Source organism: Polypterus senegalus, chromosome 5, assembly GCF_016835505.1.
Source record: "Polypterus senegalus isolate Bchr_013 chromosome 5, ASM1683550v1, whole genome shotgun sequence".
NCBI classification, from domain to species: Eukaryota; Metazoa; Chordata; class Cladistia; order Polypteriformes; family Polypteridae; genus Polypterus; species Polypterus senegalus.
The window spans coordinates 64,236,629-64,258,430 of NC_053158.1; the positions used below are offsets into that span (position 1 = coordinate 64,236,629).

Sequence of the window (21,802 nt, forward strand, 5' to 3'; positions counted from 1 at the left end):
ACTCTATTAGTTATGGAAATTCATGTTCCATAATAAAAACAATAAAAAATACACATTTCTATGTAAAAATAGTCAATACAAGTTATGGGCCAAAAATATATTTATATTTTTTTTTTTTTACTTTTTTTTTTTTATAAAATGCACACAAACTATATATATTTCTTTTACAAACTGTTACAACACAGCTCAGCGTTTTCCATGTGCCACTTGATGGCAGCAATCACTAGCAAGCAGAAAGCACAAGGCGCGGCACGTCGCTCTCTGCCATTACACGTCTCCTGTGCCGGTTGAATACTTTCGCAACGCGTACATGCATCTATTATTTAATCGAGCGTTTATTTACGTTTAAACTTCTACTTTTATTCATATTTAAAATGCGAAAAACTTGGCAAATCACAATAAACAACCACGCACCAACTCTGCAGACTGGCACAAATGCCACCTTCGCGCAGCTCCGATCGTTTTGTTTACAAGTTAGTATGGCAAGTTACATATCAAAATGCTCGGCTGCTCATTGGCTGTAAGTTTTGAGTGTCAGTCACAGTGTCCAATCAAACTGGTAGATTCTACCAGAGTTTAGAGCTATACATCATCCTCCAAGCATTCTGTGACACTGGTTGGCTATACGAGGTGCCAGTCAACCCCAGACCCGTCGTAATTGGCCAACTTAGGTGTCTTTCGGAAGCTAACACTTCCGTGTTTCATGCGGTAGCATGGTTATCGCCGACAGAAACAAATTACGTCTAATATGAGCAATATAAATGAAAAAATTACGTAGGTGGTCTCAAGTTATGAAACGTTTTCTGGAGTTTTTGTCCCTTTGAGAATATATCGTGTGTTTTGGACCTAAATCGTTTTACTGGATTATATTCGCTGGAGCCTTACGGACAGAATGGGATCAATACTGCTCGGAAATATTGATGTTTGACTTGCAGGGGGTCTTCAAAGGTAGGGACAGTCAACTCTTAAAAGTATGTACTTCTCTGTAAAAAAGGCTTTAGTGTCAGTGCTGTGGTTGTTGTGTGTCAAAATGGTTTATATCATCGGAAAGACGAGACTTTGAAGTTTCATTTGATGGGTAGGGTGTCGAGATGCATGGCAGATCGGCATGCACACATTACTGTAACGTTTTTAAAATGCTGTTATGTCCCGGGACCGGCACGTGTGCGCGTTAAGAGGTTTGTATGCGAAGCACCGCACAGGAAGCATATTGTATATCATTGAGGAGTTTTATTTAATACATAATACGTGATTGTGTAGCTTCTCAGCCATCCGCCAATAGCGTCCCTTGTATGAAATCAACTGGGCAAACCAACAGAAGAAGCATGTACATTAAATTAAAAGACCCATTGTCCGCAGAAATCCGTCAACCAGCGAATAATCCGTGATATATATTTAGATATGCTTACATTTAAAATCTGCAATGGAGTGAAGCCACGAAAGTCAAAGTGCGATATAGCGAGGGATCACTGTATTGCATTTTTGGATTATGCATCTACACTGAAATCTTTGAACTAACAAGATCATGAGAAAATTGTGCTTTATCACACAATAGTAAAGATGTTTAATTTGTTCATATATTAAAGGTTTAAAGTTTGGTATTTTTCAAGTCGATGTTATTTCTTCTCAATCATGCTATATATTGGAAAAAAATTACTATCTGAGGAGGAGCATATTTTATAAATTTTTTTTAATGGAGCTAATGGGTATCGGGGTCCCAAGGTGTTGGGACTTAATGAATACATCCACTTTGAAGACTTTCATTAAGGAAAAGTGCCTTCCATGTTTCTGAAGCATGCTTGTGACAACAAATGTAAATTGGATATGATACATTTTATCCCAGATTCTTGTTAATATTTTCTCAAGGCAAGAATACATTTCTTGCTTGCTTGTTTACTCATTTTGGATGGAGTTATGACAACACCCTCCTTTTCCAAGCTATATTCTGCTTATTATCCTACTTTTGCTTCTGCAGTTATGTTTCTTCAATGATTATGTCCTGGAATGACCTGTAACAGTTGACAGATGCTCACTTGGATCATGTGATTGTTTCTCAAATTGCTCCTATTTTCCATGTACAGTAGTACAGTCTGTGTAATTGTTGCGTAGCCTACAGGTCAAGGTTCATGCCAAATGTTGACATTGTGGTGAACAACGCTCATTGGAATTTCATTTTACTTTACATAGATAACAATAAATTTAAATTAAACCCTTGAACTGCGTTGTATTTTTAATAAAAGCCTTAGATTTTTGAAAGAGCCAAGCCACCTGCACATCACATTTTTGGTGGCATGATAAAAAAAAATTTAAACTCAGAAAACAAAAAGGGTTAGGTATGCCAGAGATGCCTTCTTCTTTCAACCCTTGTTAGGGGTTGCCACAGCGGATCATCTTGTTCCATATCTTTGTGTCCTCTGCATCTTGTTCTGTTACAACCATCACCTGCATGTCCTCTCTCACCACATCCATAAACCTTCTGTTAGGCCCTTCTCTTTTCCTCCTGCCTGGCAGCTCTATCTTTAATATCCTTTTCCCAATAAACCCAGCATCTCTACTCTGCACATGTCCAAACCAACGCAATATTGCCTATCTGACTTTGTCTCAAAACCTTCCAACTTGAGCTGACCCTCTAATGTACTCATTTCTAATCCTGTCCGTCCTCGTCACACCCAATACAAATGTTAGTTTAAGTAAAAAAAAAAAAAACACTGCGGAAATTTTTTGCACGTCCCTCATACATACTGAATCCACCAAATATTATCATTACAGATGTAAAGAAGTATAGAAATGTGTTCTGCTGTATGTAGTTTCAATCATTTTATAGTCGATCAGTGTATAGTTCCAATGTTTATTTGCAGCAGCAATATTTATTTACTGTTCTTTAATATTTAATTTTTAATGTAATAATTTTATGTTGTGCTGCTTTGGTAATTTTGTATGTACAGTACATGTTTTGCTTTTCTTTCAGATATTTTTACAGATTTATTCTAAAGGTTTGTTCTCTTTTTAGCAACAACTGATTTATTCTTTTTAATTTTATAGTACTCTGATGAGACCCTGGCTGTGTTTAAAAGCTATAAATTGGATGATACTCAGGCATCCAGAAAAAAGTTAGAGGAATTAAAAACTGCAGGAGGGGAACATATTTATTTTGCCAAATTCCTAACTAGTGAAAAGGTATTTTTTTTTATGATTATATGTCAGTGGTGCTTGTATTGCATTGAAACCTAAAAGATACTAACATTGATTCACATTATCTTAGGACTTTAGTGACAAATAATACCTTTTTGATAACTAAAAGCTGACACTAAAAAAAAATTAAATTGATTCTAATTGTTTTTTCTAGTTAAAAATATTCCTGCTAGTGTTATTGTCCTAATATATTTTACCAGCGTAAGCAAGTAACAGCATTTTTTCTTTCTTTTCATACAGTTAATGGATCTACAGCTAAGTGACAGCAATTTCAGACGGCATATACTAGTTCAGTACCTTATTCTATTCCAGTATCTAAAGGGGCAAGTTAAATTCAAAAGGTAAATCCGTTTCCTTTGTCCATTCATATGAGATCTTTGACTCAGGTTGCAGTATAATTGTTACAGGAAGATTATTAGACTAGATTTATCCTGGTTAATGTACAAGGACAATGATATTGTATGTATTTCCTAATGTGCATCAAGAAACTTGCAGTAACAGGAAATTTTGCATATTTTAACACTAGAATCCCTGAAGCTTACAAAAATATTTGTAACGTCGGACCACCTTAAATACTCTCGCACCTCCTTCTCAGTGTCTATTTTGCAAATGTGTCAATCACCACTGGCAGCAGGCAACCTGCTCACTCATCCTCCTCCAAGGTAGCTGAAGTCAAGTCAGATGCAAAATTCTCAGAGCTGATGTCACTTTATCTGGAAGTTAGGTGTCTGGAATTGTATAGGGTAAATAATATATCGTTCTCTCTTTATTATAAAAAAAAAAAAAATCTTGGGAGAGAGACGAGCCGTGATCTTCTCGGAAGACAATTTGACATCACGCAAGACAAGGCAGTGAGACAACATTTAAAACAAGTTCACGGACATCTAACCTAGCAGTTGTTGGAATGCTTTTGGCAGATATGCTTCATTTGCTCCCAGCTCTTAAAAGAACGAGAAGCAACAAGCAGATGTACCTACTGATTCTCCTTAGCATGCGTTCAGCCAGCCCAAACAACAATGTGAGCAGCAGAGACACCAAGTGGCAAAAGAACAGTTGCTGTACAGGCTTTTAAATGATCTATGTGCAGCACAACAAACAGAAAATGCAGCTCGCCAGCAGCAGCAGCAAGACAGCATGATCTGACAGCATCTCCTTAGCGTGCGTTCAGCCAAACCCACCACAACACGAGCAGCAATATATGTCCTGTGTGAAAGAGATTTAACCACGCCCAGAGCCAGAAATAAAGGACAAGTATTGTTTTTACAAAAGTTTTAAAGTAAAAGTGAAAATAATGTATATGTAGCAATTCCCATGAAAATAACAATCTCTTTTGTATATCCGGTAAAACAAACCCAGGGTGGGTGAGTGAAACGAGCAGGGGGCAGAGCCCTCTAGTTTGGAATACATAAATTTCATGTTTGTTCTGTGTCTACAATGATCTGTGTAATTGTAGGATGACAGGAAATGTGAGGCAAGAAACTTTTCATGTTATAGTAATAATTGACAAAATGTTGATGTGAACTGTATAATGTGTGAAGACCAAATGTCAAATAAACACTTTCACAAAATGTATAACAAAACAAGAGCGCTTTTATTGTAGAATTTAACCGAAGAAAAGAAATTGTTCAATTTAAATGTTACTGGCAATGTTTAAAAAGTGAAGCCCAGCTCTCAATCGATACATAGTAACTACATCAGCTTGGCTGGTGCAGAGGTAAAGACTCTAGAATCAAGAGGCTGTGGATTCAATCCCAGGTGTTCTTCGCATTTACCGTTTTGAGTAGTGCACTGTTATTATTGTTACTATTATATAATACATACATTTGATTTGAGTCTGTAAATTTTATGTTACTTGTAAAAGTGCTGAAGGGATAAAAGCAGACATACAAATGCAGCACAATCATTTATTTCTTCTTGGTGTCTTGTTGAGAAAACAGACACTGCAGTGTCTCTGGTGGATGTTACTTTTCCTCACACATGGACATTCATATCAACATACCATTTGAAAATTTTTTTTTTTATTCCAAGAATCTAAGAAAAAAACAGAATAAAAAAAAATCGTTCAAATGACATATTGATATGAATGTCTGTGTGCGAGGAATAGTAAAATCTTTTACAAGTACCATAAATTTACACATTACAGACTCGCATCAAATGTATGTTTTTGTCATTATTATTAATAATAGCAGCTCACTACTAAAAGCACTAAATGCAGAGGTGACGTGGGATTTGAATCTATTACCTTGAGCTTGCTTAGTGGTAACTTATCACCTACGCCATCTGCGCAGATCCGCAACAGAATAACATTACCACTGTGACAACAAGTTGAAAATGAAATGCTCAAACACACACACATGCAAATGTCTTTTACTTTGTACCAACTGATAGCTGGGCTTCAGCATCATGTCAGTTGAGCAGTTTCTTTTTCTTTGGTTTTATTCTTGGATAAAAGCATACTTGTTTTGTTACACCTTTTGTGAAAGTGTTTCTTGGATATTTGGGCTTTACACATCCTACACTTCACATCAAAATTATGCTATTATGTTATTACTCTAACATATGAAAAATTTTCTGATTTAGCCGTGTTCAGCATTTCTTTTCTCGCATTTCCTCGGTCATTCTACCACAGATCATTGTAGACACAGATCACTCATAAAATGTATGTATTTCAAATTACAGTGTTTCATTACCTATGTAATTCCTTACAAATGCATCGCCAGATAAACATCTGTGAGGATTGCAGCAGGGAGATACCTTCATCTGACTGAATGGGGGGTGTAGCAGGCTGCATTCTGCTAAACAACACATTTGCAAAACAAAGCTTCTTGAAATATGTCATGAAGAATTTAAGGAGGTCAGGTACAACGAAAAAAACGTAAGCTTCAGGGATTCTAGTGCTAAACTCTGCTCTAGTTAATGTCTGTGAATAGAATCAAAAATACTGTACTACGTTCTGTTATTGTTTGACTTCATCTGTTGTGTTGAGGGCAGTCAATCACTGTCAGTATCTCTAGACACCATAAAGGCTTTGATAGAGTTAAATGTTGTTACTTATTTATTACCTTATATATTTTGTGGTTTGCTCCAATATTCTCATTTGAATGAAGCTATTATACTCTACCCCTAGATCGGTTCATATAAACACTATTACTCATTTTGCTTTGAGACTTGCCATCCATCAAGAATATCCTGTATCTTCAGTTCTTTTTCCTGTTAAAGTGAGCTGCTTGTTTTATACTACACAATTGGCCAGAGATTCTGTGAATTTTACAGAATGAATTTAAACAAATTTAACCGAATTGTATCTGCCACATAATGCTAAATATAACTGATAAACATTGAAGTTATTAAACTATTACCTGTAATAGAAGAGTTTCACAGAAGTGCTGAGTTTAACTATCAAAAGATATATATAATTCAAGCTTACACTTTACCACATAAAATGATCTTTGAGCTTAACTTGTATCAGTTCACTTGACTAAAGTTTATCATTACACATTGGCGTTGAGGTCTGCTTCAGCTCAATGTTAATAAACTTGTAGGAACATGTTAAGGACAGCTTTAACAGCAGGTGCCTCATGTATAATGCCGAGCCTAGAATTCACACTAAGATATAGCGTACGGACAAAACAAAAATGTGCATATGCACAAAAAAATCCAGATGCATCAAACTGTGTGTACACCAAGTTCCACACACATCCCCTTTATAAATCCCAATGAACGTGAAATTTAACACGTGCACATACTTATAGCCACACCCCAACTCCTCCTAGAATTTTGCATATTCTAATACACAAATCAATATAAATAACACCTTTCATTTGGTGTTTTGTTAAAAGATAATGGCAAAATCACATGGAAAAAAGAATTTCAGTCGATGCGCAGTTGAGGCAAGGAAAATTTATTATTTTTTGGCTTAAGAAGTGGTATAAGCAAGAAGACAAAGTTATGTTGTGATACAGCATGGCGGAGACACCCAAAAGTTCAAGTTCAGAAAGTCACACAGTTCCAAAAGTAATAAAGAAGCAGTCAGATATCAAAGTTGACATGAAAAGGCAGGTTGCAGCCAGCCGTCTGCTTATTCTGTTTCAGAAAATATTACAAATGCTGATCCCTGTGCTGATGACGCGACAACATGTGGTGATGGTGCTGCTGTGCCCAGCACATTTTCAGGCGCAGGCTGCACACACATCTCTGCCTCAAAATCACTAAGTGACAATCTGGCTGTGTGCTGACGAATGCTGTTCTGGAGTCACAAAATGCAATAGTGGATGCTGTAGGAGATGTGGCCAATGAACTGTGGAATATAAGGGCTATACTATGTGATATTGACCACCTGTTTTTACATTCTGCTAATTACATTCAAACAAAGTTGTAACACTGTCTGATTTAGCTGATCATTTGGTGTGTCAAGGTCAGGTTTATCATACAACATCTTTTCAGGTAGGGCAAGCAACGATTGTGTGGCACATGCAGGATGCTACATGCCTGCACAATGCAAAACACTTTCTGTGGACTATAGGGCAGAACATTAATGGAGTGGAAATGCATTTTTTTTACATAAGCAAATTCATTCTCGGAAGCGGCCTTTATAGTGTAGTGGAGTGCCACAACGGATCCATGCTCTTCTCTGTTTACATGGGTATTTGATGTGGCTCACTGTCTTTAAAAGAACTGCTTGCCTTTTCATGCTCTAGTTGGAAAAAGCACCTGCAACTGTACAGAGCTGATGTTTTTATAGGTTTTCCAGCTATATATAATGTAATGCCAGCACATTCTGGCTAATGTAATTTGTCCAGTGCTGTTGCAATAGCAAAGTGCATACAGCTGACCGCTCCGATTTACATTTGGATACCCAGACATTGCTGTGAGTTGCGCTTTGATGTTTCACAGTTCAACCATAGGGTAACGAAATCTTATATATCTGGATGACAAGCGGATAATACCATCCAATACTGCTGGCATGGCGTGACTCAGTGATGTTTGTTACCCGATTGGTCAGCAAGTTCATGTTGAAAAGCTCCTGTGGTTAAAAAGCAGACGGTGGACAGAACATGCAAAGGAGCAAGTAGAGCACAATTCCTCAGAGTCTGCCTTTGTAAAGCCGGCACAAGTTTAGCAGTTCCAAGAGGATAGCTCTTGGAAATCAAAATAGTCTTAGAAGCCAGTCATCATCATTTCTAAATACGCACAGACTTCTAATTCTTGCGTTTGCGATCTCTTCTAACAATGCTAAAGTAGCTATGGTAGTTGGAATAGTTTGGCCATTCCACTATATTGTTACAGAATGATTACAAATCACACAAGTGAGTTAAATTCGCAAACGATATGCAAACAATTGCGGTGTATTTGATAAATCCTGTGTCATTGATGCGAATATGAAAAAGAAAGGTAAATGACACAAACAGTCACACTGCTTTGATGCTGGGTGCTGCCAGTTTGTAAAACTGAGCAGAAACATCCATATGCAAGGTAGAGGGTTACAATGAAAATGTGCATAGTTTTATGCCAAATTTAGTTTTTATCCATCTCAAAGTGTGAGAGGAAATAGGTATATGACATGTTTTTGTGCGTACGCGTCATTTATTCATGAGGCCCATGGTCACTTTTTCAGCTAATGTTAGCTGTAAGAAGTTACATTATTAAAATAAATAAATTACCACTATTCCAATGCATATTCTGTTTGTGTTGTCTAAACAAGTCTGTTTAACAAGAGTTTAAAAAAAAAAAAATCCTTAGGACACCAAAAGTGGAAGATAGTTGTACATATCTAATTTTATTTTTTATTGCCAGCAGCATTTGTCTGCATTATTTAGCAATAATTTCATGGCCCCTGCATCTTGTGGATCAACACTCACTGAAATTTTGGTATTGGGTTACCGGAAGACAGATGTAAATCTTTCCAAATTAATATTACTTTTCTCCTTTTTTTGTAATATTGTACATTTTAGTATGCTAAAAATAAACGGAATTGAGACCTTTAAATATTTGTATATCAATTATATATTTGTATCATTTTAATTGCTTTGCCACTAATTTATTACTGTTGTTTATCTGTGAAATTCACCAAAGCGTTTTTTTGCAGCAAATTTGTTGGGTTCACCAGTGACCTTGTTCACCAGATTTTTCCCTGGAATTTCTCCATGTAGCCAGCTTCCAGGCACTGCATGATACTTTGTAATGCCAGGGTGACATCACAGTGCTGTAGCAGCCAGTGTTTGATGGGATATCAATTTATGCTATCTGCAGGACTTGGTTTGCTAATGTGTGAATAATTTACAGCTGGATTTGCATGCATTTTTAAAGAAAAAAAAATCTCCTTATTACATTTCGTTGCCCCTAATGAAAATGTTATGAAAATACTTTGATGTTCTGCATAAATTCTTTCTTACTTGTGTCTGTGCTGCTGAATTAAGCTTATTTGCACCTCGCTATGTTGTGTAAATCTGGTAGTGCCCAGGACATTCCCCCAAGTATATAATGCTGATCTTTTACATCACAGGCTCTATGGACTTGTGTTAGTCATATTGACAGAAGCTTGGGAGATGCAGTGAGAGATAAAGGAGTATTATGGACTGTGGTATAATTATCTTAGGGAGACATGATGGTGCAGTGGCTAGCACTGTTGCTTCACAGCTCAGGTCATATTTTTGACCGCAGTAATTGGTCCAGCATAGTTGGCAGGGTCTCCCCTATCCCTCAAGGACATTTAAAAGACCATTGTACCATTATAATCCACTCAGAATTAATTCAGTTCCTCTAAATCCTTACTGTAAATCTTCATGCAGTATATCAATAGATAGCCCTTTTAGCTTAAAGATTACTCTGCTATGACAGATTACACGCGTGCCATAGCATTTTGAACAAATTCAGGTCTGTTGCTGTAATACAATGGGGGAAAATTATGCCTTGTATTACATACTTAAAATCAAGAGAAAGTGTGTGGTGTTTGAAATTATTCTGCATTTTTCAACATATAGCAGTCCCTCATTAATGCTATCCTCAGCTAGCACACTTTTCAGCAATTTGTTAACATGCTTAGTCGATGCAATTCCAATAAGCTCTTTAATGTTTATTATGTTGACTATATAAATTTAAGTTTTCATTTTAAATAAAATGTATTATTATTATTGGTTCATCTTTTATATACTCTCTCTTTTTCTGTGTTTATTGAGAAATTGTGGCTTGAGTATGACTTTTTTGAGGACAACTTAATGCTTAACTGTGTTTGGCTTACTGAATTGTAATGTACTGTATTTTATTATTTTTAAAATCTAAAAAAAGAATTAATTGGGAAATCAGTTTTTTTTTCTTTTCCACAACTAATGTAACAAATGGCTGGTTTTACAGTATATTTTTTAGTAATGCATTGACAACATTCTTTCACTTCCTTTTAAGGGGTATTTTTACCATCAACAGCTACTATATTAATTTTGTGTAGTTTTACAACAATGATCAGCATTTGTTTTTAATGGCTATACGTAATTTCTCACTATCAGAGCTGATACCATATTGGCTTCATCCTCCTTATCACATTGCAAACTTTAATTTCTAACTAACACTTTTAATTTAAACGTGTGCAATTTTATTTTAACATTACAAGGAATTCAATGTGTAGCAGATAGAGGCATGGTCCACCTCTAACACCCTCAGGTACCACTCCAAACACCAGGTAAAAAGTCCACAGTTATTATTAATTATAATAACAATGTGCACCAAGCACTCTACACTCCTAAATCACAAAACTACACTGCAATAGTCACTCCTCCTCGCCCAGACACTTCGCCCTCCTACCTCCCAGCTCAGCTCAGTGTCTGGACTGGCCCATAGTCCTTTTATAGACCCTAACCCGGAGGTGTTCCTGCCCAATCAGTCCACAGTTCCTTATTCCTTCCAGGTCAGGGTAAACAGTCCTTTCTTCAACCCGGGAGCACGTCGTTTCTTCCTGTCACGTGACTGTGATGCACTCCCGGGTCATAGGGCACATAAGAGCCTACGAGCCCCCCTACCGTGACGCCTGGTGGCCCCCAAGGTATCCAGCAGGGCTGTGTATAAACACTGCATAGTCCATGATGCCCTGCTGGAATTCGGGGCATGATCATGCTGTCGGGAGAGCTCCTGCTGAGGGCCGGAGTAAAATGCCTGCAATCCACCACAAATGATTAGTGCCAAATATTATATATAAATTAATACAGCAAAATATTTTATTTCCTAACTTTTAATTTAGGTTTATACAAGCAAGTGGTTGAGTATAAGAAAGGTTCATTAGTTTTAATATTATAGTGCTATGTAAGAAAACATTTTTCAAGTTATGTTGCAGCTGATGTGTATTCTTATTTTCCAGTTCAAGCTGTGTTCTGACGGATGAGCAATCGCTATGGATGGAAGACACAACAAAACTTGTCTACCAGGTTTGTTTTAATTTTAAAGCACTAAAGTTTAGTCATTTTTCTTTTATTTACCGTGGTGTTTTTATTTTCCTTTATCTCAGGGTTATATCAGAGTGGTGTCTCTGAGGCTAGGGATCTGCACCGGCAATCAGAAGGTTGCTGGTCTGAATCCTGTAAACACGAGAAGTGACTCTACTGTGTTGGACCTTTGCGCAAAGCCCTTAACCAGCAATTGCTTCGTCCTGTTGTGACGTTAATCTGCATCCAGCCCTGCAAACAGGTCCTCCAACTTACACGGAAAACTTGGGGGTTGGTGGCAGGACTGGCACTCCAGCCGCCGTTTTAAACAAAAACCTTGCACTGTTCTCCAGTGTGGTGCTAAAGTGTCACCTGCTGCACTTAGGTCCCAGTCCAGGTAGTTCATCACGTGGTGGCAATCTCTTTTATACAGTTGGGAGTTTTCTGATACCAACATATAGTGCTTTAACTCCACCTACGTGCATAGCTGGCATCCAAGAATAAGTGGCTCCAGTGACCTAATAATATTATTTTCACTTATTATTTGACTGATATACAATTGATTACGTTTCTTTTTGTTTTTCCAATTGGTGTACAAGCAGGTGAAGTGGCTTGCTCATGGTCACACCCACAACCTGTGTTTGACGTTCTAGAGGAGAGGAATGAAGGTCAGTGGGAACAAGGCAGAATACATATGTGTAAATGAGAGGGAGGTCAGTGGAATGGTGAGGATGCAGGGAGTTGAAGGTGGATGAGTTTAAATACATGGGATCAACAGTTCAGAGTAATGGGGATTGAGGAAGAGAGATGAAAAAGAGAGTGCAGGCAGGGTGGAATGGGTGGAGAAGAGTGTAAGAAGTAATTTGTGACAGATTGGTAATCCGCAATAGTGAAAGGGAAGGTCTACATGACAGTAGTGAGACCAGCTATGTTATATGGGTTGGAGACGGTGGCACTGACCAGAAAGCAGGAGACAGCGCTGGAGATGGCAGAGTTAAAGATGCTAAGATTTGCATTGGGTGTGATAAGGATGGATAGGATTAGGAATGAGTACATTAGAAGGTCAGCTCAGGTTGGACGGTTTGGCGACAGTCAGAGAGGCGTTGGTTTGGACATGTGCAGAGGAGAGATGCTGGGTATATTAGGAAAAGGATGCTAAGGATAGAGCAGCCAGACAAGAGGAAAAGAGGAAGGCCTAAGAGAAGGTTTATGGATGTGGTGAGAGAGGACATGAAGGTGATGGGTGATAGGTGAAGGTGATAACAGAACAAGATGCAGAGGACAGAAAGATATGGAAGAAGATGATCTGCTATGGCAACCCCTAATGGGAGCAGCCGAAAAAAGATGATTCTATATGTTGTGTATTTCTAATAGAGAATATGTGTATTTGTTGTGATTTGGAATGTACCAGTACCAAAAACTGATGATTCCTGTGTCATATTGAATACAAATTGCTAAGTTTTTATTTCCCATTTTTTCTTTAGGTTATAAAGTTTCTTTTTAAAATGATGACTAAGTAAATGAAGCAAACTGTTCTCTTCAACAGTTTTGACCTTTCGCCAGTTAGCTTAGTGTTGTGCAGACAAAATAAGTTTTTCCCCTTTAGCTTTGAGGGAAACATCATATTTATTCAAGCAGTACCTTTTAAGATGACTAAATATGTACAATGTTAACATACTCTAGCCAAATTGCTTCATACTGCTGTTTTGTTTCTGGCATTCATGGTGAAAAACGATCATATATCTGATGGCCTTGCTTTTTTGTAGTGTGTACATTATTTCCAGTATTCTGTGGTGATAAATGATCTTCATATTGCAAATGGTACTAATGAATGATAAATCAATTGTCATTTAACAAACCTGTCACTTTTCTAGAACATTTTCGCACGCTAGGAACATACTTGGTTTGCCAAGAAATACAAAATGTACATTCTTTTAAAACTCAGAATCACATTAACTTATTTTTGAAGCAGTTCCTCTAGCAATATTTGTGTCCAGCTTTTTAAAAAGATTTTTATTTTAATTTAGCATAGTAATTCCTACTTGTTTGATTAATCTAAAATGTACTCTAGTATGTCTTCTCGCAACTAAAACAGCATACAGTATGTATGACTGCAGCTAATGTAAACTAACTTAATTTTTGTGCAACATGTGAGAATTGTGGGAGATATTTGGATACATTTTTCAAGGTAAAATGTTAAGACACACAGCTGAATTTTGATATTCTTATTTGATTGTTTTTCCTGTTTTTGTTTATAGCTACTTAAGGAGATTCCTCCAGATGGTGATAAATTTGCAGCTGTAGTAGAGGTTGGTATTTATAGGAAATAATTTCCTGCAACTTGGAAACTGCGTGTTTAGAATTCTGCTTATATCCGTTTCTCTTACAGCACATATTAAACACAGAAGAGAACTGGAATGCATGGAAAAATGAAGGTTGCCCAAGCTTTGTAAAAGAAAGGTAAGCTTAAAAGTTAACCATGTGAAACAGATATTGCTGCCTCCAAAATTGTTCATTTGGAATGTAATTTTTGATGGATACCAATGGTTTTTAAAAATAAAGCTATAATCTTTTCAAAATTGGGATGCAATTACCACATGGCTGCTTCAACCCAAACACACAAGCACTTTTAAAGTTGTAATGAGTACAGACTTGCAATTTGTTTTTTTATTTGGCAACATCTAGGTGACTTGCATCTTGTTTTACCAAGAAATAAAAAACTCAGTCACATTAACTTTAATTTTCTTATAAATATTATGTCACTTAGAATTGAGAATGTTAAATGAATCTGTATACCTGACACCAAGAAGGCTTTTAATAAATTGACAGTTTACCTTATACTTTTTAATTAAAAAAAAAAAAATAAAACATTTATGTGAAGTCTTTACAGCTATAAATACTATTTTACTCTTCTTTAATGTTCTGAAATCTGCTGGCAGCACTGAACACTGGGGAGAACACATTTATGCACTAATCAGGATCTCAACAAACACAGTTTGTTACCTGACAATATTATTTTGCATTAGGTGGTGTGTTCAATATGCTACAGATGCAATTGATTCAGTCATTAAGACTTTAGCTAAAGTTTTACAGCAGAGTACCATTCCTGACACTAATCCTCTCTATTAATCCATGTTTGGGACCGGCGTCAAGCTGGCCTGGCTTTCCCCCTTGGTGGCTAGATTTCAGATCAGTTGTACTTAAGTAGATTAATTATGACCTTGTAGACATCCAACAACAAGTTGAATTTTACTAAAATACTGCATTTTAAAAATTAAGCTGCTAAGACACTTTTTGCAGTACATAGAGTTGTGCAATGCGTATGTTAACCCAATAATTATTAGAGTCATATTTTTTTGGAATATATTACACTGAAGTACTTCCATTTGCTCCTTGAAAAATATATTTTTTTTTCTTCAAAAAAAGAAAACAAATTGAACCAAAATTAGTTTTCTCCCATCTCTTTTTTTCTAAACCAGAAATACAGCAGAAAAATTACATTTTATTCAAAGTACTCACAGCTATTAACTTTTTTGTTTAAGGTATGTAATGAAAACACACACTGGAATTACTTTAGATAGTTACAGCCACGAAGTCTTTCTGATCTGATAAAATTAACCAGTTTTTTTTTTCCCTGCATGCAACTATTCAAATTTATTGCCATCTGAAAATCTATAGCATCATATACAGTACCAGAGCCAATCTACTGTCAGCCTTATGTAATGTAATTCATCTGTATTCACCAGCTAAAGGTATCTGGGAACTCAAATGATATGAGTGTGTCTAATTGACATGATGTAGGCAGGGCAGTGTACTCCAAATACAATAAACTAATGTGTGAGCAGTGCTGAAACACAGGTGGTTAGCAATTATGGTATATGTGCAAGATTAAATTATGGCTGTGTTATATGAAGATTAATTCTCTGAATTACTACTTCATTTGGAATAAAACACCCCTTGTTTGGACAATGCAGTCTGAACAGGTTAATAGCATAAATATTGATACAGTTATATATTCATTCAGCATGAAAGGGGCACTTAAACCATTGAAAACGGAGTTTGAATCAGTTGATGATGTGGCTTAAAAGAATGGTTGTATTTGTTTTTTCTCTTTTGGAGTATTGTATGCCTCGCCTAACTTAGAGTAGGAAAAGTGTAGTTGGGAAGAATACAAGAGCGTGTATCACATTATTTAACCCCAAATTCCAAGAGAGGAAATATGCTATTTTGAACTGCTACATGACTGCAAATGCTTATGTTTCATTATTTAACAGAAAGTACTGCTTGATTGGAAATATAACTATACACTTAGAAGAAAAAATAAAGATAATCAGATTGCTACTTAATAAATCTCTTGGGTTTATGTAACATGCTGTCATGGTGCTATGATGGTCATCCATTCATTTCCAGAGTCTTTTGGAAAGAGTACTGCAACATATCGGGATTTTCCTTCCACCTCAATTAATTAAATATCATTTGTTTTCAGTCAGGGTTGATGAGCTGGACTTTAAACTTTCTGATCACTTTCTGAGCGTATTTGTTTCCTTCTATTCTGCTCTTAGTAATGCAATAGTTTTGTACATGCTCATATTTTTTTATGAAATCTGTCTTATTACTTGTACATTATATTGTTTACATGGATGCATATAAGTTACTTTTTAGACTGTGCAGCAAAGCAAAAGTGTATAGCACCTTACACAATGTTGTATTTAGGACCCTGGCACAAAAGGAGAAGGAACAAAGTGTAAGAGTCATTGCTTATTTCTCAATTTTTTTATTTTAATGAATTAACATTTTCAGTAGCGACATTGATTACATAAAAATAACAGCAAATCGCTCAGTGGACTGTACATCAGTTTTTTGTATATGGTACGGTGTAGTAATGGTACACTGGTTAGTAAAAATTGATGTCATTGACTAAGCATTAAATAAGATTTCATCCAAAAAATGCTTTTTTAAAGTGTTACAGTCCTTCATTTTCTGAAGTCAGTTTTTCCATTTCAGGGTTAGGGAGAGTGGAAGCCTATCCAAGCAGCATCCTGTGCAAGGTAGAAAAAGCTGATTCAGAAGATGGATGGAATATAAAATAAAAGTATATAGTAAGACAGCATAAATAAAAAATATAAGCACAGATGTTTATTTCAAAGATTGCATGAGGTTTAATACTGCTTTTACACTTTCATTTTATTCATTGGTGTTAAGTTAGAAGGCCTAGTGTGAAGCTCACCTTTACAGAGTACTGTACATTACTGTTAAAAGCTGTAATTTAACTTAGAAACTGTAGGTGAACTAGATAGTTTTGGAAAAAGGTATTTTTTTGTAGTTCAGTAAGTTAAACCCAAAGTACAAAAATCATTTGTAATGATTTGTAAAGATGGAACTGAGATAATTTTGCCTATAAATTAACTATGCCAACTTTTTGCATTGCTAAGACAAAGAAACATTCAACTTGTTGAATTTGTGTCTAATATAATCTTGTTTAACTGTTGAAAAATGTCTTACAACTGTACTCAAGTATCATCACCTGAACTTTTGAAAGATTAAGAGTGCTGATGGGTAGGGTTGGTGGCAGAAAAATTTAGTCTTTGAGTTTTTTCACAGGACACACAGACTCATGATTACAATGCACATAAAGCTCACCATATTTCTGGTATATAACATGTGCCAAAGAGTGCATATGTAACACACTAGAGGTCAAAAGTTCATTCCACACCATACAATGGTGCTGTTCCGAAAGCCAAGCAAAAGTTGTTTGACAAACAAGAATGAGATGGCACTTTTCAGCACACTGGCTAACACCAACAAGAAACCAACACAAGCACTGAATAAACATTTCAATGCCACTGAAAATTATATAATACAAAACTGCTAAATTTATGTATAAAGAGAGAGGAATATAGCAGATAAGATGAAAAGATTACCCAAAGAGATTTTCAGCATTTTAATAGTAAAAGGACGGTCAAGGAGGAAGTAAAGTACATCAGGAATAGTAAAAGGGAATTAAAACATACAGACAGTGAAATAGCAGATGCTCTAAATTCAAATTGTGCTGAGGTCTTTACATGTGAGGAAGTAGATAACCTCCCAGCAGTAAGGGACTACTAAGGAAGTACTGAGTGATTTCGAAATTGTGGAAGGAAAAGTACTACTTAAATTAAATAGGCTTAAATCAAACAGGTCACCAGCACCAGATATTTATCCTCGGGTTCTTAAGGAAGTTAATGAGTACATACAGTCAAAGTAAAAAGTATATGTATCCTTTGGAATTATCTGGTTTACTGCATGAATTAGTCCTAAAAAGTGATCTGATCTCTTCATCTAAGTCACAGGTTCTGGTATACACAATGAGCTTAAGCCAGTGACACACAAAAAAATTCTACTCTTTCATGTCTTTATTTTATAAATGCATTTAATGTTCACAGTGGTAGTGGAAAAAGTAAGTGAACCTTGGGATTTAATAACGGGTTGACACAGTCAACACAACTGGTTGGCAGTAATGACCTCAACCAGGCGCTTCCTGTAACTGCAGTTCAGACCTGCACATCGTGCGGGGGGAATTTTAGCCTAATCTTCCCTGCAGAACTGCCTTAACTCTTCCATATTCTTTGGTTGTCTTCTGTGTATGTCTCTCTTCAAGTCATTCCACAGCATCTGAATAGGATTGAGATCTGGGCTGTGATTGGGCCACTCCAAAAGGCGGAGTTTGTTCTTCTGAAGCCACCGTGCTGTGGATTTGCTGCGATGTTTGGGGTCATTGGCGTGTTCCATCACCCAGCCTCTTCTGAGCTTAAGTTAAAGGACAGACACCCTCGCATTATCCTGGAGAATTTGTTGATAAACTTGTGAATTCATTTTACCCTCTGATGACAAGCTGTCCAGGCCCTGATGCAGCAAAGCAGGCCCAAATCATGATGTTTCCTCCACCATACTTTACTGTAGGGATGATGTTTTGATGTTGATATACAGTGCCCTTTTTATGCCAAATGAAGTTCTGCTTGTTCCTTCCAAATAGTTCAATTTTGGTCTCCTCTCTCCACAAAACATTTTCCTAGTACCGTTGTGGAATGTCCAAGTGCTCTTTCGCAAACTTCAGGCGTTCAGCAATGTTCTTTTTTGATAGCAGTGGCTTCCTTCTTGTTGTCCTGCCAAGGACTCCTTTCTTGTTCAAAGTTTTGCATATAGTTGACTCATAAACAGAGGTTAGCCAGTTCTAATGATTTCTTCAAGTCCTTTGCTGTCACTCTAGGGTTCTTCTTTACTTCATTGCTGATGTGCTTTTGGGGTCATCTTGGCAGGGCACCCACTTCTAGGCAGAGTAGCCACAATACTAAATTGTCTCCATTTATAGACAGCTTGCCTAACAGTAGACTGATGAATATCTAAAATGTTTGAGATGACTTTGTAACCCTTTCCAGCCTTATGTAGATTAACAATTCTCGATCGTAGCTCTTCAGACAGCTCTTTTGTGTGAGGCATGATTCCCATCTGGATATGCTTCTTGGCAAAAGCTCAAACTTTATAATTTTTTTTAATAATCAAAGTAATTCTAGGCCACACCTCTGAACTCATTTCATTAAATTGACTCCATGTGTGCTAAATTCTGAATGCAATGAGCTTTTTAAAAAGTCATTAGCTTAGGGTTCACTTACTTTTTCCAACCTTCAGTTTCACAGTTTGAATGATTTATTCAATATGGTCAAAAATTCTCTGAAAATCTGTGTATTTTTAGTTATAGGAGACTGTGTTTGTTCATTATTGTGACTGACATGAAGATACAACGATGTTTTATATGAGACTTAAACATAAATATAGGTAATTCTTAGGGGTTCACATACTTTTTACTTTGACTGTATATAAACCCTTGATGCATATTTTTAGGAAGTCACGGCGCACTTACAATTACAGTACAATTTAGAAGTACTGGAAAATGACCAGTATTACCCCGTTATATAAAAAGGGTGACCAGACAGGTCCAAGAATCTATAAACCAGTAAACTTAACATGCATCACAGGTAAATGAATGGAAGTAATTATTAAGGGAAAGATTGAGTAACACATGACAAGAACAGGAGTTTTACTGAACAGTGAGTATGTGTTCAGAAGAAGGAGGTCATGTTTTTCCAATATTCTGGTATTCTATTAGGAAGCAACAAAAGGATATCAAAGTGGACCATATGATATCCTTTATCGGGACTTTCAGAAAGCATTTGATAATGTGCCACATAAAAGGTTGTGCATCAAACTAGAAGAAGTTTGAGTTCAGGATGGTGATAATAGGTGGGTACAAAATTGGCTCAGACATGGACAGCAGATTTGGAGAGGAATATAGGTAACAAGCTGGTTAAGTCTGCAGATGACACCAAGCAGAGTAGATTGGCAGATAATGTAGACTCTGTTGAATCACTACAGATTTACTTGAACAGAATTCAGACATGGGCAGATAAATTACAGATGAAATTTAATGTAAGTAAATGTAAAGAATTATACTTGGGAAGTTTGACTTTTTTGTTTCTTGGTATGGTGGAGAACTCTCTACCACCCTATGTCATAAGTTTTCAAAATTAAAGTGGCACTGTAAATTAAAGGTAATGTGGAAAAAAAAACTTCTAAGTAGTATTATAGATATATTACTTGGGGGACCTTCAGAACTTAACTGGGTGATATTTTGCATAAGTTAGATGGATGTGGATTGACAAGCTATTAAGGTGAGATGGGCTGTTTCAAAACTGAGGGGTAGCTGAAAGGATTGGACTGTTGACAACAGCATCAATTCAAGAAATCAAAAACACTTTGTTGCATCCCGAGCCAAACCAGAAGTTGCAAATGAAAACGTTGGTAGTATCCACAACATTAGCTATTGGTTTGCATGTGGCAGTTTCAAGTGATAGTGAATTCTTGACCAAGTCAATGTGCTGAATAAAGTAACCGACTATCACATCAATGTATTTTTCAGTTTCCTGAATGATAACATAGGTTGCATTTTACAAGACAAGGTATTGTGCTACAGCTATGGAGCTGAGGACATCATTTACTTTATTTGGGAGGTCTGAGGCAAGAACTGGATGTTCTGACTCAGTGTCCTCACAGCTTGTTCCACTTGGATAACTTGATGGCTATGAATTATTTGGATGTTGCTTACATCCCTTAAATGCATTTTCATCTTTTGTTATTCCTTTATTAATCTCTGCCAAGTAGGCAAGGTGGTTAATGCTGCCAATTTCTGTGTCAGTAAAATTAATCGGATTTTGTTTTTCAACATCTTCAAATGGAGTGAGTGCACTCATATTAATATTTATATTTCCTAGCGTGGTATACAGTGCCTACAGTACTTGTGTTCAAAAATGATCTGACATTAAAAATATGCTCCACCTGTAGGGCTCCTTAGGCTCCATTGTTCTGTTTGCAGTCACTATATAGACTTTCAAATGTCAATTTAATCTCTGGGTTCTGATACAGAAAGCCAGGAAGAAACGTTTTTTTAGACAGGGTGTATAAAATATGGTGTATCTACAAACTTAAATAAAGCTTTGTTATGAAAAGGCTCCCAGCCTGGCTTTTTAAAATTCCCTCCAATTGTAAAAGTGATTACTACTACAGTCCCTGACAAAAGTCTTGTCGCTTCTCTATTTTGTAGAAACTCCTGCTATTAACCTGACTTTTAATTAATCAACTGGTGTTAGAAATAGCTCATATGAAAAGCTAAAGCCCTCCCAAATGATGTTTAATGCACTGAAATAAATTAGTTTCACTGAAAAAAGATTTATCATTTAATCAAGACAGGTCAAATTTGGGCAAGACAAAAGTTTTGTCGCCTATACAGAAAATGAACAACTTTACTGCAAATCCAAAAATATGTCAGCAAATTAAGTAGTGGTGCTGGGAGATCCAAATTTAATATCTTGTATGACTTCCATGAGCTTGAAGGACAGCATCCATGCGGTTTGGCAAGGATTCATACAATTTATTGATGAAGTCATCAGGAATAGCAAAGAAAACAGTCTTGCATGCCTCCCAGAGTTCATCAATATTCTTTGGTTTCGTCTTCCATGCTTCCTCTTTCATCCTACCCCACATATGCTCAATGGTGTTCATGTCTGGTGACTGGGCTGGCCAATCCTGGAGCATCTTGATCTTCTTCGCTTTAAAGAACTTTGATGTGGAGATGGAAGTATGCGATGGAGCACTATCCTGCTGCAGAATTT

At 36.5% G+C, this 21,802-nt stretch overlaps 1 protein-coding gene across 2 annotated transcripts in view; it reads left to right on the plus strand.

Moving 5' to 3' along the window:
* The window catches only part of thoc1 (THO complex 1), a 62,691-nt gene that overhangs the window by 20,494 nt on the left and 20,395 nt on the right, over positions 1-21,802 (plus strand). For both annotated transcript variants that reach the window (XM_039754716.1, XM_039754717.1), the window contains exons 11-15: positions 3,043-3,177; positions 3,433-3,533; positions 11,537-11,603; positions 13,859-13,909; positions 13,990-14,060. In XM_039754716.1, coding sequence (XP_039610650.1) covers positions 3,043-3,177; positions 3,433-3,533; positions 11,537-11,603; positions 13,859-13,909; positions 13,990-14,060 — 425 coding nt within the window. The remainder of the gene's footprint in view (positions 1-3,042; positions 3,178-3,432; positions 3,534-11,536; positions 11,604-13,858; positions 13,910-13,989; positions 14,061-21,802) is intronic.